Source organism: Lissotriton helveticus, chromosome 5_1 (genome assembly GCF_964261635.1).
Source record: "Lissotriton helveticus chromosome 5_1, aLisHel1.1, whole genome shotgun sequence".
Taxonomy (NCBI): domain Eukaryota; kingdom Metazoa; phylum Chordata; class Amphibia; order Caudata; family Salamandridae; genus Lissotriton; species Lissotriton helveticus.
The window spans coordinates 66900336-66918308 of NC_136065.1; the positions used below are offsets into that span (position 1 = coordinate 66900336).

General features: G+C 40.8%; 1 protein-coding gene across 1 annotated transcript in view; it reads right to left on the reverse strand.

Annotated features, from left to right (window-relative positions):
• Positions 1-226: 226 nt before the first annotated feature.
• Positions 227-17973, reverse strand: part of LOC144752956 (uncharacterized) — a 29977-nt gene continuing 12230 nt past the window's right edge. The window contains exons 3-4 of the mRNA XM_078640765.1: positions 4924-5060; positions 227-980 (exon numbers count right to left, since the gene is read on the reverse strand). Of these exons, the coding sequence (XP_078496891.1) occupies positions 924-980; positions 4924-5060 (194 nt within the window). The 3' untranslated portion in view covers positions 227-923. The remainder of the gene's footprint in view (positions 981-4923; positions 5061-17973) is intronic.

The window sequence follows — 17973 nt, forward strand, 5'->3', positions numbered from 1 at the left end:
TACTAAAGTCCCCTGTAAGTCACTAAAGTCCCCTGTAGGTCACGAAGGTCCCCTGTAGGTCACTAAGGTCCCCTGTATGTTACTAAAGTCCCCTGTAGGCCAGCCTTTTAGAAAACCAAGAGTATACATTGCTGAAAGTAGTCTTATACAATTGTGATGTTTACAGATCTTAGGAGTCCACCACAGACCCACCCATCTGCCACAGACAAAACAACTGCACACGGGGTAAGTTCATGATTCTTTATTTACACCAATAATTTAACAATCATAACATGAACACCTCTGGTCAACACAGAATCAGTATCAGCCAATATACTGTGAGTCAAGCTACCAGGCCTTGAGAGGGTGAATAGTGTCCAGGGTGAATCCGAGAGACTTGGCGTTGATGAGAGTTGAGGGTACGAAGCCATTCAGGTTCAAGTCACTCACCCAAGTGTCCAGTGGTTATTGCTTGTTCTTGGTGAACAACAGAAATTCTGTCTTGGTTTGGTTGGGGTAGGTGCTGGTTAGCCAGGTCTGGTGGAGGTGTGCTGTTATTTTGTCTGCTTATTTTCTCACTTATTTTGTATCATTAATTTCTGTTTAACTAGTTCTAGAAGAAAATGTGTTGTGGGCCTGTGAGACTGGTGTGACCCGTGTCCACTACCAACGCTCACGGTATGTTTTGTGGCAACGATAAGGTAAATGCATTGAACAAATATCACACTTAGCTCTGGGGTTTGGCCAAGGCCACCCCTCGTGTACGTTTTCATGCAGATTGCCACCCAAGCATAATTCTGGTAATACATGTAGCTTGACTTTTGAAATAAATAATGTAGTTTGGCCCACCCCTAATGCCGTGGCACTCTTCAGGAGTGGCACAGACAGGGTGGAAAGGGATGAGCTGTCCATGAGGGTCTCCTGTTCTCCACATCTTCAAGGGTTCAGCACCTGGGACTAACGTCATGACATCCCTGCGACCTGCACTTGCTGAAGATGCTCTGGAAAAGAATGATATAAAAGGGTTAGCAAAGAGCCTCTCTTATCACAAAAGGGGCGAGGAGGAGGTAAGAGCACCCAACGTCCTCTTGAGTAATGCCACAACCACAAAGACGTGCGGTAGCTGTACTAATGTACATTACTCTGATCCTAACTGGGAAAGCAAGTCAACGTCCTAAACAGATAATACAGAATTACTGTCCAGAAAAGCCTAGAGAGACTAACGAAGTCCAGCCTTATGGCGGGGGAGGCCTCGCAGACATATTTGTGACATGCTTTATCATCGGCGACCTCTCTCCCCGTGGTAGGACAGTGCCACCAGGGCGTACTCGACCACCTGTTGGACTTGGGTCAGGAGAGAGTTCTTAGTTAAAAGCTACTGGACAAAAGAGGGGTCCAGATCAGAAAGTAAAAAATGCCTTGTAGTTCCTCGATGCGACACCTTTATTCATAGGGCGCTGAAGGCATATCTAAAAACCCACGTGAGTTGGTGGGTTGACTGCAATGGCTCAGTCCATCTCTCTATTAGGTCAACATGTTTCTGCCCTAATCCATAGCCCTAATGGGTCTGGGGCATTCTTCAGGGCCAAGGATCCCTAACTGCATCACAGCGATCGCACTGAGATATGTTTTTATACCAACAACAACAGAAGATACACTTATGTGAGGACTACCTGAGTTTCAGTTGCAGGTCAGATGGGTCCTGCAGGTCAGATGGGTCCTGTTCAAGGTCCTGACGATTGCCTTTAGGGCATTCCACAAATATGGTCCACTGTACCTATATAAACACTTCAATCGATATCATCCTACCCGAGAACTCAGATCGGCTACTGCTAACCTAATGATTGTCCCAAAATTCAGACTGGCCACAAAAGGAGGAAAATCCCTGGCAGTTATTGGTGCAAAGGCATGGAATAAATTGCCCCACCAACTTCGTACAATTACGCCCGAACAGAAGTTGAGGAAATCCCTTAAAACATGGATTTATAGTCTGGCGGACTCTGTATGCAAAACATTGGTATAACCCCTTGTTATCTGCTGACAACAGTAAACTAGACCATCTTTGACTTTGAGTCGAAGCGCCAAGATGCTGCTTGGAGTGGTAGTGTGTATACAAATTGCTTTCACTTCACTTCACTTCACTTCACTCCTACACTTTAAGGGATGCCGGATTCCTGGTCAAAGAGGGGACAATCTCCTTTATAGTTACACTTACACCAAAAGGCACAGCGTGCTACGTAACCTCATCGGGGCCGCTCCTTGCCGCTGATTCTAGTTAGGACCAGAGTCACGAAACACGAGTACATCTACTGAACTTCTTTGTGGTTGAAGCAAAGAGCCTCGCCTTCCAAGCCCGGGTGGGCAAAGGGGGCTGGTCCCATATCTAAAGTCAGCCCAGAGCTGTGAAACTTACTCCTGTGGTTGCACAGCGGCTCTAACTCCTGGGGCGGGGGCAGGGCAGTGCAGTTAGACAGGCTAAACCTGGTGTGAGTGGCCTGAGCTCTGGTGAAATGAGGCCAATGGCCTCTCCCTCCCCAACCCCACCCCTCCACTAATGGACTGATCTCAACCTCACCCTACCCAGGCAGGTTAGAACTATGAGACCAGTTGGCGCAAGACTAACTAATTCCACAGCACTCTGACTGTCTATATCTAACTCATAGCGCTCTCACTGTCAGTCAATATATCTAACCTCACAGCCCTCTTGCTGTCAGTCAATATATCTAACCTCGCAGCACTCTGTCAGTCAATATATTTAACTGACAGCGCTCTCACTGTCAGTCAATATATCTAACCTCGCAGCACTCTGTCAGTCAATATATTTAACTGACAGCGCTCTCACTGTCTGTCAATATATCTAACCTCGCAGCGCTCTCACTGTCAGTCAATATATCTAACCTCGCTGCACTCTCACTGTCAGTCAATATATCTAACCTCACTGTGCTCTCACTGTCAGTCAATATATCTAACTGACAGCGCTCTCACTGTAGTAAATATATCTAACCTCGCTGCGCTCTCACTGTCAGTCAATATATCTAACCTCACAGCACCCTCACTGTCAGACAATATATCTAACCTTGCAGCGCCCTCACTGTCAGTCAATATATCTAACCTCGCAGTGCTCTCACTGTCAGTCAATATATCTAACCTCTCAGCCCTCTCCCTGTCAGTCAATATATCTAACCTCACAGCCGTCTCGCTGTCAGTCAATATATCTAAGCTCGCAGCACTCTCACTGTCAGTCAATACATGTAACTTCGCTGTGCTGTCACTGTCAGTCAATATATCTAACTTCACAGCGCTCTCACTGTCAGTCAATATATCTAACCTCGCTGTGCTCTCACTGTCAGTCAATATATCTAACTGACAGCACTCTCACTGTCAGTCAATATATCTAACCTCGCTGCACTCTCACTGTCAGTCAATATGTCTGACAGTGCTCTCAATGTCAGTCAATATATCTAACCTCGCTGTGCTCTCACTGTCACTCAATATATCTAACCTCGCTGCGCTATCACTGTCAGTCAATATATCTAACCTCGCAGTGCCCTTACTGTCAGTCAATATATATCTAACCTTACAGCGCCCTCACTGTCAGACAATATATCTAACCTTGCAGCGCCCTCACTGTCAGTCAATATATCTAACCTCGCAGCCCTCTCACTGTCAGTCAATATATCTAACCTCGCAGCGCCCTCACAGTGAGTCAATTTAGCTAACCTCGCAGCGCCCTCACTGTCAGTCAGTATATCCAACCTTGCAGCGCTCTCGCTGTCAGTCAATATATCTAACCTCGCTGCGCTCTCACTGTCAGTCAATATGTCTGACAGCGCTCTCGCTGTCAGTCAATATATCTAACCTCGCTGCGCTCTCACTGTCACTCAATATATCTAACCTCGCTGCGCTGTTACTGTCAGTCAATATATCTAACCTCACAGCACCCTCACTGTCAGACAATATATCTAACCTTGCAGCGCTCTCACTGTCAGTCAATATATCTAACCTTGCAGCCCTCTCCCTGTCAGTCAATATATCTAACCTCACAGCCCTCTCGATGTCAGTCAATATATCTAAACTCGCAGCGCTCTCACTGTCAGTCAATACATCTAACCTAACTGCGCTGTCACTGTCAGTCAATATATCTAACTTCGCAGCACTCTCACTGTCAGTCAATATATCTAACTTAAAGCGCTCTCACTGTCAGTCAATATATCTTACTGACAGCGCTCTCACTGTCAGTCAATATATCGTACCTCGCTGTGCTCTCACTGTCAGTCAATATATCTGACTGACAGCGGTCTCACTGTCAGTCAATATATCTAACCTCGCTGCGCTCTCACTGTCAGTCAATATGTCTGACAGCGCTCTCACTGTCAGTCAATATATCTAACCTCGCTGCGCTCTCACTGTCACTCAATATATCTAACCTCGCTGCGCTGTCACTGTCCGTCAATATATCTAACCTCGCAGTGCCCTTACTGTCAGTAAATATATCTAACCTCACAGCGCCCTCACTGTCAGACAAATTATCTAACCTTGCAGCGCCCTCACTGTCAGTCAATTTATCTAACCTTGCAGCGCTCTCACTGTCAGTCAATATATCTAACCTCACAGCCCTCTCGCTGTCAGTCAATATATCTATCCTCGCAGCGCCCTCACTGTTAATCAAAATATCTAACCTCGCAGCGCCCTCACTGTCAGTCAGTATATCCAACCCCACTGTAACACAGTGTTTTAAAATCGGCAGCAGTCTCTGTGACAGTCACTGTATCTGAACTATCAGCGCTGTCACTGCCATACAGTTAGAATATGTTACAATGCTGACACTAGGGGGACAGAGGGATCATTACCTCAGTCACAGCTTCAGTGGTACTCACCTGAAGGGCAGTAAGTAATAAAACACAGGGCAGTAGGAATTAGCCCCTCCCAACCACTTTTACTCACCGCGAAGCACATGGTCAGCACCACAGCCAGGATCACGGCAGCCAGCACGACCATGGCAATGTGATAGTCCCTCATGTCGTCTCTGTCCCTCCTCCGGGTGGTGTAGGTGGTCGTTGTAGTTGTAGTGGTCGGTGACACTGAGGAGAACGAGGGTGAAAAGTGAGTTAGCAAACGCTGGACTTAAATACTCATGTGTAGTAATAATATTGCTGCTGCTCATAGAACCACTTGGATAATAAATATTCCTGGAGGCACGCGGCACTCATAATAATACTGCTGACTTTAGAGATATGTGGTAAGTAGTCTTAATAGCAGGGCCCTTGGGGCACTTAGGTAGTAATAATATTAATGCTGCTCACGGACACACATGGATAGCATTAATATTAATGCTGCTCACGGACACACATGGATAGCATTAATATTAATGCTGCTCACGGACACACATGGATAGCATTAATATTAATGCTTATCATGGACACACATGGATAGCATTAATATTAATGCTACTCACGGACACACATGGATAGTATTAATATTAATGCTGCTCACGGACATACATGGATAGTATTAATATGAATGCTGCTCACGGACTCACAGTGATAGTATTAATATTAATGCTGCTCACGGACACACATGGATAGCATTAATATTAATGCTGCTCACGAACACACATGGATAGCTTTAAGGTTAATGCTGCTCACGGACACACATGGATAGTATTAATATTAATGCTGCTCACGGACATACATGGATAGTATTAATATGAATGCTGCTCACGGACTCACAGGGATAGTATTAATATTAATGCTGCTCACGGACACACATGGATAGCATTAATATTAATGCTGCTCACGAACACACATGGATAGCTTTAAGGTTAATGCTGCTCACAGACACACATGGATAGTATTAATATTAATGCTTCTCACGGACACGCATGGATAGTATTAATATTAATGCTGCTCACGGACACACATGGATAGCATTAAGGTTAATGCTGCTCACGGACACACATGGATAGTATTAATATTAATGCTTCTCACGGACACACAAGGATAGTATTAATATTAATGCTGCTCATGGACACACATGGATAGTATTAATATGTATGCTTCTCACGACACGCATGGATAGTATTAATATTAATGCTGCTCACGGACATACATGGATAGTATTAATATGAATGCTGCTCACGGACTCACAGGGATAGTATTAATATTAATGCTGCTCACGGACACACATGGATAGCATTAATATTAATGCTGCTCACGAACACACATGGATAGCTTTAAGGTTAATGCTGCTCACAGACACACATGGATAGTATTAATATTAATGCTTCTCACGGACACGCATGGATAGTATTAATATTAATGCTGCTCACGGACACACATGGATAGCATTAAGGTTAATGCTGCTCACGGACACACATGGATAGTATTAATATTAATGCTTCTCACGGACACACAAGGATAGTATTAATATTAATGCTGCTCATGGACACACATGGATAGTATTAATATGTATGCTTCTCACGACACGCATGGATAGTATTAATATTAATGCTGCTCACGGACACACATGGATAGCATTAAGGTTAATGCTGCTCACGGACACACATGGATAGCATTAATATTAATGCTGCTCACGGACACACATGGATAGCATTAAGGTTAATGCTGCTCATGGGCACACATGGATAGTATTAATATTAATGCTTCTCACGGACACACAAGGATAGTATTAATATTAATGCTGCTCACGGACACACATGGATAGTATTAATATTAATGCTGCTCATACACACACATGGATAGCATTAATATTAATGCTGCTCACGGACACACATGGATAGTATTAATATTAATGCTGTTCACGGACACACAAGTATAGTATTAATAGTAATGCTGCTCACGGACACACATGGATAGTATTAATATTAATGCTGTTCACGGACACACAAGGATAGTATTAATATTAATGCTGCTCACGGACACACATGGATAGTATTAATATTAATGCTGCTCATGGTCACACATGGATAGTATTAATATTAATGCTGCTCACGGACACACATGGATAGTATTAATATTAATGCTGCTCATGGTCACACATGGATAGTATTAATATTAATGCTGCTCATGGCCACACATGGATAGTATTAATATTAATGCTGCTCACGGACACACAAGGATAGTATTAATATTAATGCTGCTCATGGTCACACATGGATAGTATTAATATTAATGCTGCTCATGGACACACAAGGATAGTATTAATATTAATGCTGCTCACGGACACACATGGATAGTATTAATATTAATGCTGCTCACGGACACACAAGGATAGTATTAATATTAATGCTTCTCACGGACACACAAGGATAGTATTAATATTAATGCTGCTCATGGACACACATGGATAGTATTAATATGTATGCTTCTCAGGACACGCATGGATAGTATTAATATTAATGCTGCTCACGGACATACATGGATAGTATTAATATGAATGCTGCTCACGGACTCACAGGGATAGTATTAATATTAATGCTGCTCACGGACACACATGGATAGCATTAATATTAATGCTGCTCACGAACACACATGGATAGCTTTAAGGTTAATGCTGCTCACAGACACACATGGATAGTATTAATATTAATGCTTCTCACGGACACGCATGGATAGTATTAATATTAATGCTGCTCACGGACACACATGGATAGCATTAAGGTTAATGCTGCTCACGGACACACATGGATAGTATTAATATTAATGCTTCTCACGGACACACACGGATAGTATTAATATTAATGCTGCTCATGGACACACATGGATAGTATTAATATGTATGCTTCTCACGACACGCATGGATAGTATTAATATTAATGCTGCTCACGGACACACATGGATAGCATTAAGGTTAATGCTGCTCACGGACACACATGGATAGCATTAATATTAATGCTGCTCACGGACACACATGGATAGCATTAAGGTTAATGCTGCTCACGGGCACACATGGATAGTATTAATATTAATGCTTCTCACGGACACACAAGGATAGTATTAATATTAATGCTGCTCACGGACACACATGGATAGTATTAATATTAATGCTGCTCATACACACACATGGATAGCATTAATATTAATGCTGCTCACGGACACACATGGATAGTATTAATATTAATGCTGTTCACGGACACACAAGTATAGTATTAATAGTAATGCTGCTCACGGACACACATGGATAGTATTAATATTAATGCTGTTCACGGACACACAAGGATAGTATTAATATTAATGCTGCTCACGGACACACATGGATAGTATTAATATTAATGCTGCTCATGGTCACACATGGATAGTATTAATATTAATGATGCTCACGGACACACATGGATAGTATTAATATTAATGCTGCTCACGGTCACACATGGATAGTATTAATATTAATGCCTCTCATGGTCACACATGGATAGTATTAATATTAATGCTGCTCACGGACACACAAGGATAGTATTAATATTAATGCTGCTCATGGTCACACATGGATAGTATTAATATTAATGCTGCTCATGGACACACAAGGATAGTATTAATATTAATGCTGCTCACGGACACACAAGGATAGTATTAATATTAATGCTGCTCACGGACACACATGGATAGCATTAATATTAATGCTGCTCACGAACACACATGGATAGCATTAAGGTTAATGCTGCTCACGGACACACATGGATAATGCTTCTCACGGACACGCATGGATAGTATTAATATTAATTAACCCTGGGCGTAGTGGGCGTAGTGGGGCTCCGCGGAGCTACGCGGAGAGGGTGAGAAGCTACGCCCACTCCCACACTCCGCGGAGCCCCACTACGCACCTCCCTCCCGCTCTCCCCTACATCCATTATTTAAGCAACTACTCTTAATAAAACTATTTTAAAGCACTTACCATGTCCGGGGGCTCGTCCGGGGCTCCCTCTGGGAATAGCGTTGTCCTGGATACCAATGCGCATGCGCGGGCGGCCGCGCATGCGCATTTCTCCAGAGAAATGCGCATGCGCGGCCGCCCGCGCATGCGCATTGGTATCCAGGAAAGGACGCTATTCCCAGAGGGAGCCCCGGACGAGCCCCCGGACACGGTAAGTGCCTTAAAATAGTTTCATTAAGGGTAGTTGCTTAAATACTGTATGTAGGGGAGGGCGGGAGGGAGGCGGGTGGCGGCCGACTCGGCTACGCTCACGGAGTGGGCGTAGTGTTGCCGGCTACACTGTCATGGATAGCATTAAGGTTAATGCTGCTCACGGACACACAGGGATAGTATTAATATTAATGCTGCTCACGGACACACATGGATAGCATTAATATTAATGCTGCTCACGAACACACATGGATAGCATTAAGGTTAATGCTGCTCACGGACACACATGGATAGTATTAATATTATTGCTTCTCACGGACACGCATGGATAGTATTAATACTAATGCTGCTCACGAACACACATGGATAGCATTAAGGTTAATGCTGCTCACGGACACACATGGATAGTATTAATATTAATTCTGCTCACGGACACACAAGGATAGCATAAATATTAATGCTTCTCATGGACACACATGGATAGCATTAATATTAATGCTGCTCACGAACACACATGGATAGTATTAATATTAATGCTGCTCACGGACACACATGGATAGCATTAATATTAATGCTGCTCACGGACACACATGGATAGTATTAATATTAATGCTGTTCACGGACACACAAGGATAGTATTAATATTAATGCTGCTCATGGACACACATGGATAGCATTAATATTAATGCTGCTCACGGACACACATGGATAGTATTAATATTAATGCTGTTCACGGACACACAAGGATAGTATTAATATGAATGCTTCTCATGGACACACATGGATAGCATTAATATTAATGCTGCTCATGGACACACATGGATAGTATTAATATTAATGCTGTTCACGGACACACAAGGATAGTATTAATATTAATGCTGCTCATGGACACACATGGATAGCATTAATATTAATGCTGCTCACGGACACACATGGATAGTATTAATATTAATGCTGTTCTAGGACACACAAGGATAGTATTAATATTAATGCTGCTCACGGACACACATGGATAGCATTTCACGGACACACATGGATAGCATTATTATTAATGCTGCTCACGGACACACATGGATAGCATTAATATTAATGTTGCTCACGGACACACATGGATAGCATTAATATTAATGCTGCTCACGAACACACAGGGATAGTATTAATATTAATGCTGCTCACGGACACACATGGATAGTATTAATATTAATGCTGCTCACGAACACACAGGGATAGTATTAATATTAATGCTGCTCACGGACACACATGGATAGTATTAATATTACTGCTTCTCACGGACACACATGGATAGCATTAATATTAATGCTGCTCACGGACACACATGGATAGCATTGATATTAATGCTGCCTGTGGACACACACGGATAGCATTAATATTAATGCTGCTCACGGACACACATGGGTAGCATTAATATTAATGCTGCTCACGGACACACATGGATAGCATTAATATTAATGCTGCTCACGGACACACATGGATTGTATTAATATTAATGCTGCTCACGGACACACATGGATAGTATTAATATTAATGCTGCTCATACACAGACAAGGATAGTATTAATATTAATGCTGCTCACGGACACACATGGATAGTATTAATATTAATGCTGCTCACGGACACACATGGATAGCATTAATATTAATGCTGCTCACGAACACACATGGATAGCATTAATATTAATGCTGCTCATGGACACACATGGATAGTATTAATATGTATGCTTCTCACGACACGCATGGATAGTATTAATATTAATGCTGCTCACGGACATACATGGATAGTATTAATATGAATGCTGCTCACGGACTCACAGGGATAGTATTAATATTAATGCTGCTCACGGACACACATGGATAGCATTAATATTAATGCTGCTCACGAACACACATGGATAGCTTTAAGGTTAATGCTGCTCACAGACACACATGGATAGTATTAATATTAATGCTTCTCACGGACACGCATGGATAGTATTAATATTAATGCTGCTCACGGACACACATGGATAGCATTAAGGTTAATGCTGCTCACGGACACACATGGATAGTATTAATATTAATGCTTCTCACGGACACACAAGGATAGTATTAATATTAATGCTGCTCATGGACACACATGGATAGTATTAATATGTATGCTTCTCACGACACGCATGGATAGTATTAATATTAATGCTGCTCACGGACACACATGGATAGCATTAAGGTTAATGCTGCTCACGGACACACATGGATAGCATTAATATTAATGCTGCTCACGGACACACATGGATAGCATTAAGGTTAATGCTGCTCACGGGCACACATGGATAGTATTAATATTAATGCTTCTCACGGACACACAAGGATAGTATTAATATTAATGCTGCTCACGGACACACATGGATAGTATTAATATTAATGCTGCTCATACACACACATGGATAGCATTAATATTAATGCTGCTCACGGACACACATGGATAGTATTAATATTAATGCTGTTCACGGACACACAAGTATAGTATTAATAGTAATGCTGCTCACGGACACACATGGATAGTATTAATATTAATGCTGTTCACGGACACACAAGGATAGTATTAATATTAATGCTGCTCACGGACACACATGGATAGTATTAATATTAATGCTGCTCATGGTCACACATGGATAGTATTAATATTAATGCTGCTCACGGACACACATGGATAGTATTAATATTAATGCTGCTCATGGTCACACATGGATAGTATTAATATTAATGCTGCTCATGGTCACACATGGATAGTATTAATATTAATGCTGCTCACGGACACACAAGGATAGTATTAATATTAATGCTGCTCATGGTCACACATGGATAGTATTAATATTAATGCTGCTCATGGACACACAAGGATGGTATTAATATTAATGCTGCTCACGGACACACATGGATAGTATTAATATTAATGCTGCTCACGGACACACAAGGATAGTATTAATATTAATGCTTCTCACAGACACACAAGGATAGTATTAATATTAATGCTGCTCATGGACACACATGGATAGTATTAATATGTATGCTTCTCACGACACACATGGATAGTATTAATATTAATGCTTCTCACGGACACGCATGGATAGTATTAATATTAATGCTGCTCATGGACACACATGGATAGTATTAATATTAATGCTTCTCACGGACACACAAGGATAGTATTAATATTAATGCTGCTCACGGACACACATGGATAGCATTAAGGTTAATGCTGCTCACGGACACACATGGATAGTATTAATATTAATGCTTCTCACGGACACACAAGGATAGTATTAATATTAATGCTGCTCATGGACACACATGGATAGTATTAATATGTATGCTTCTCACGACACGCATGGATAGTATTAATATTAATGCTGCTCACGGACACACATGGATAGCATTAAGGTTAATGCTGCTCACGGACACACATGGATAGCATTAATATTAATGCTGCTCACGGACACACATGGATAGCATTAAGGTTAATGCTGCTCACGGGCACACATGGATAGTATTAATATTAATGCTTCTCACGGACACACAAGGATAGTATTAATATTAATGCTGCTCACGGACACACATGGATAGTATTAATATTAATGCTGCTCATACACACACATGGATAGTAATAATATTAATGCTTCTCACGGACACGCATGGATAGTATTAATATTAATGCTGCTCACGGACACACATGGATAGCATTAAGGTTAATGCTGCTCACGGACACACAGGGATAGTATTAATATTAATGCTGCTCACGGACACACATGGATAGCATTAATATTAATGTTGCTCACGAACACACATGGATAGCATTAAGGTTAATGCTGCTCACGGACACACATGGATAGTATTAATATTAATGCTGCTCACGGACACACATGGATAGCATTAATATTAATGCTTCTCATGGACACACATGGATAGCATTAATATTAATGCTGCTCACGGACACACATGGATAGTATTAATATTAATGCTTCTCACGGACACACAAGGATAGTATTAATATTAATGCTGCTCACGGACACACATGGATAGTATTAATATTAATGCTGTTCACGGACACACAAGGATAGTATTAATATTAATGCTGCTCACGGACACACATGGATAGCATTAAGGTTAATGCTGCTCACGGACACACATGGATAGCATTAATATTAATGCTGCTCACGGACACACATGGATAGCATTAAGGTTAATGCTGCTCACGGGCACACATGGATAGTATTAATATTAATGCTTCTCACGGACACACAAGGATAGTATTAATATTAATGCTGCTCACGGACACACATGGATAGTATTAATATTAATGCTGCTCATACACACACATGGATAGTAATAATATTAATGCTTCTCACGGACACGCATGGATAGTATTAATATTAATGCTGCTCACGGACACACATGGATAGCATTAAGGTTAATGCTGCTCACGGACACACAGGGATAGTATTAATATTAATGCTGCTCACGGACACACATGGATAGCATTAATATTAATGTTGCTCACGAACACACATGGATAGCATTAAGGTTAATGCTGCTCACGGACACACATGGATAGTATTAATATTAATGCTGCTCACGGACACACATGGATAGCATTAATATTAATGCTTCTCATGGACACACATGGATAGCATTAATATTAATGCTGCTCACGGACACACATGGATAGTATTAATATTAATGCTTCTCACGGACACACAAGGATAGTATTAATATTAATGCTGCTCACGGACACACATGGATAGTATTAATATTAATGCTGTTCACGGACACACAAGGATAGTATTAATATTAATGCTGCTCACGGACACACATGGATAGTATTAATATTAATGCTGTTCACGGACACACAAGGATAGTATTAATATTAATGCTGCTCATGGACACACATGGATAGCATTAATATTAATGCTGCTCACGGACACACATGGATAGTATTAATATTAATGCTGTTCACGGACACACAAGGATAGTATTAATATGAATGCTTCTCATGGACACACATGGATAGCATTAATATTAATGCTGCTCACGGACACACATGGATAGTATTAATATTAATGCTGTTCACGGACACACAAGGATAGTATTAATATTAATGCTGCTCATGGACACACATGGATAGCATTAATATTAATGCTGCTCACGGACACACATGGATAGTATTAATATTAATGCTGTTCTAGGACACACAAGGATAGTATTAATATTAATGCTGCTCACGGACACACATGGATAGCATTTCACGGACACACATGGATAGCATTTCACGGACACACATGGATAGCATTAATATTAATGTTGCTCACGGACACACATGGATAGCATTAATATTAATGCTGCTCACGAACACACAGGGATAGTATTAATATTAATGCTGCTCACGGACACACATGGATAGTATTAATATTAATGCTGCTCACGAACACACAGGGATAGTATTAATAATAATGCTGCTCACGGACACACATGGATAGTATTAATATTACTGCTTCTCACGGACACACATGGATAGCATTAATATTAATGCTGCTCACGGACACACATGGATAGCATTAATATTAATGCTTCTCACGGACACACAAGGATAGTATTAATATTAATGCTGCTCACGGACACACATGGATAGTATTAATATTAATGCTGCTCATACACACACATGGATAGCATTAATATTAATGCTGCTCACGGACACACATGGATAGTATTAATATTAATGCTGTTCACGGACACACAAGTATAGTATTAATAGTAATGCTGCTCACGGACACACATGGATAGTATTAATATTAATGCTGTTCACGGACACACAAGGATAGTATTAATATTAATGCTGCTCACGGACACACATGGATAGTATTAATATTAATGCTGCTCATGGTCACACATGGATAGCATTAATATTAATGCTGCTCACGGACACACATGGATAGCATTAAGGTTAATGCTGCTCACGGGCACACATGGATAGTATTAATATTAATGCTTCTCACGGACACACAAGGATAGTATTAATATTAATGCTGCTCACGGACACACATGGATAGCATTAAGGTTAATGCTGCTCACGGGCACACATGGATAGTATTAATATTAATGCTTCTCACGGACACACAAGGATAGTATTAATATTAATGCTGCTCACGGACACACATGGATAGTATTAATATTAATGCTGCTCATACACACACATGGATAGCATTAATATTAATGCTGCTCACGGACACACATGGATAGTATTAATATTAATGCTGTTCACGGACACACAAGTATAGTATTAATAGTAATGCTGCTCACGGACACACATGGATAGTATTAATATTAATGCTGTTCACGGACACACAAGGATAGTATTAATATTAATGCTGCTCACGGACACACATGGATAGTATTAATATTAATGCTGCTCATGGTCACACATGGATAGTATTAATATTAATGCTGCTCACGGACACACATGGATAGTATTAATATTAATGCTGCTCATGGTCACACATGGATAGTATTAATATTAATGCTGCTCATGGTCACACATGGATAGTATTAATATTAATGCTGCTCACGGACACACAAGGATAGTATTAATATTAATGCTGCTCATGGTCACACATGGATAGTATTAATATTAATGCTGCTCATGGACACACAAGGATAGTATTAATATTAATGCTGCTCACGGACACACATGGATAGTATTAATATTAATGCTGCTCACGGACACACAAGGATAGTATTAATATTAATGCTTCTCACAGACACACAAGGATAGTATTAATATTAATGCTGCTCATGGACACACATGGATAGTATTAATATGTATGCTTCTCACGACACGCATGGATAGTATTAATATTAATGCTGCTCACGGACACACATGGATAGCATTAAGGTTAATGCTGCTCACGGACACACATGGATAGCATTAATATTAATGCTGCTCACGGACACACATGGATAGCATTAAGGTTAATGCTGCTCACGGGCACACATGGATAGTATTAATATTAATGCTTCTCACGGACACACAAGGATAGTATTAATATTAATGCTGCTCACGGACACACATGGATAGTATTAATATTAATGCTGCTCATACACACACATGGATAGCATTAATATTAATGCTGCTCACGGACACACATGGATAGTATTAATATTAATGCTGTTCACGGACACACAAGTATAGTATTAATAGTAATGCTGCTCACGGACACACATGGATAGTATTAATATTAATGCTGTTCACGGACACACAAGGATAGTATTAATATTAATGCTGCTCACGGACACACATGGATAGTATTAATATTAATGCTGCTCATGGTCACACATGGATAGTATTAATATTAATGCTGCTCATGGTCACACATGGATAGTATTAATATTAATGCTGCTCACGGACACACAAGGATAGTATTAATATTAATGCTGCTCATGGTCACACATGGATAGTATTAATATTAATGCTGCTCATGGACACACAAGGATAGTATTAATATTAATGCTGCTCACGGACACACATGGATAGTATTAATATTAATGCTGCTCACGGACACACAAGGATAGTATTAATATTAATGCTGCTCACGGACACACATGGATAGCATTAATATTAATGCTGCTCACGAACACACATGGATAGCATTAAGGTTAATGCTGCTCACGGACACACATGGATAGTAATAATATTAATGCTTCTCACGGACACGCATGGATAGTATTAATATTAATGCTGCTCACGGACACACATGGATAGCATTAAGGTTAATGCTGCTCACGGACACACAGGGATAGTATTAATATTAATGCTGCTCACGGACACACATGGATAGCATTAATATTAATGTTGCTCACGAACACACATGGATAGCATTAAGGTTAATGCTGCTCACGGACACACATGGATAGTATTAATATTAATGCTGCTCACGGACACACATGGATAGCATTAATATTAATGCTTCTCATGGACACACATGGATAGCATTAATATTAATGCTGCTCACGGACACACATGGATAGTATTAATATTAATGCTTCTCACGGACACACAAGGATAGTATTAATATTAATGCTGCTCACGGACACACATGGATAGTATTAATATTAATGCTGTTCACGGACACACAAGGATAGTATTAATATTAATGCTGCTCACGGACACACATGGATAGTATTAATATTAATGCTGCTCATGGTCACACATGGATAGTATTAATATTAATGATGCTCACGGACACACATGGATAGTATTAATATTAATGCTGCTCACGGTCACACATGGATAGTATTAATATTAATGCCTCTCATGGTCACACATGGATAGTATTAATATTAATGCTGCTCACGGACACACAAGGATAGTATTAATATTAATGCTGCTCATGGTCACACATGGATAGTATTAATATTAATGCTGCTCATGGACACACAAGGATAGTATTAATATTAATGCTGCTCACGGACACACAAGGATAGTATTAATATTAATGCTGCTCACGGACACACATGGATAGCATTAATATTAATGCTGCTCACGAACACACATGGATAGCATTAAGGTTAATGCTGCTCACGGACACACATGGATAATGCTTCTCACGGACACGCATGGATAGTATTAATATTAATTAACCCTGGGCGTAGTGGGCGTAGTGGGGCTCCGCGGAGCTACGCGGAGAGGGTGAGAAGCTACGCCCACTCCCACACTCCGCGGAGCCCCACTACGCACCTCCCTCCCGCTCTCCCCTACATCCATTATTTAAGCAACTACTCTTAATAAAACTATTTTAAAGCACTTACCATGTCCGGGGGCTCGTCCGGGGCTCCCTCTGGGAATAGCGTT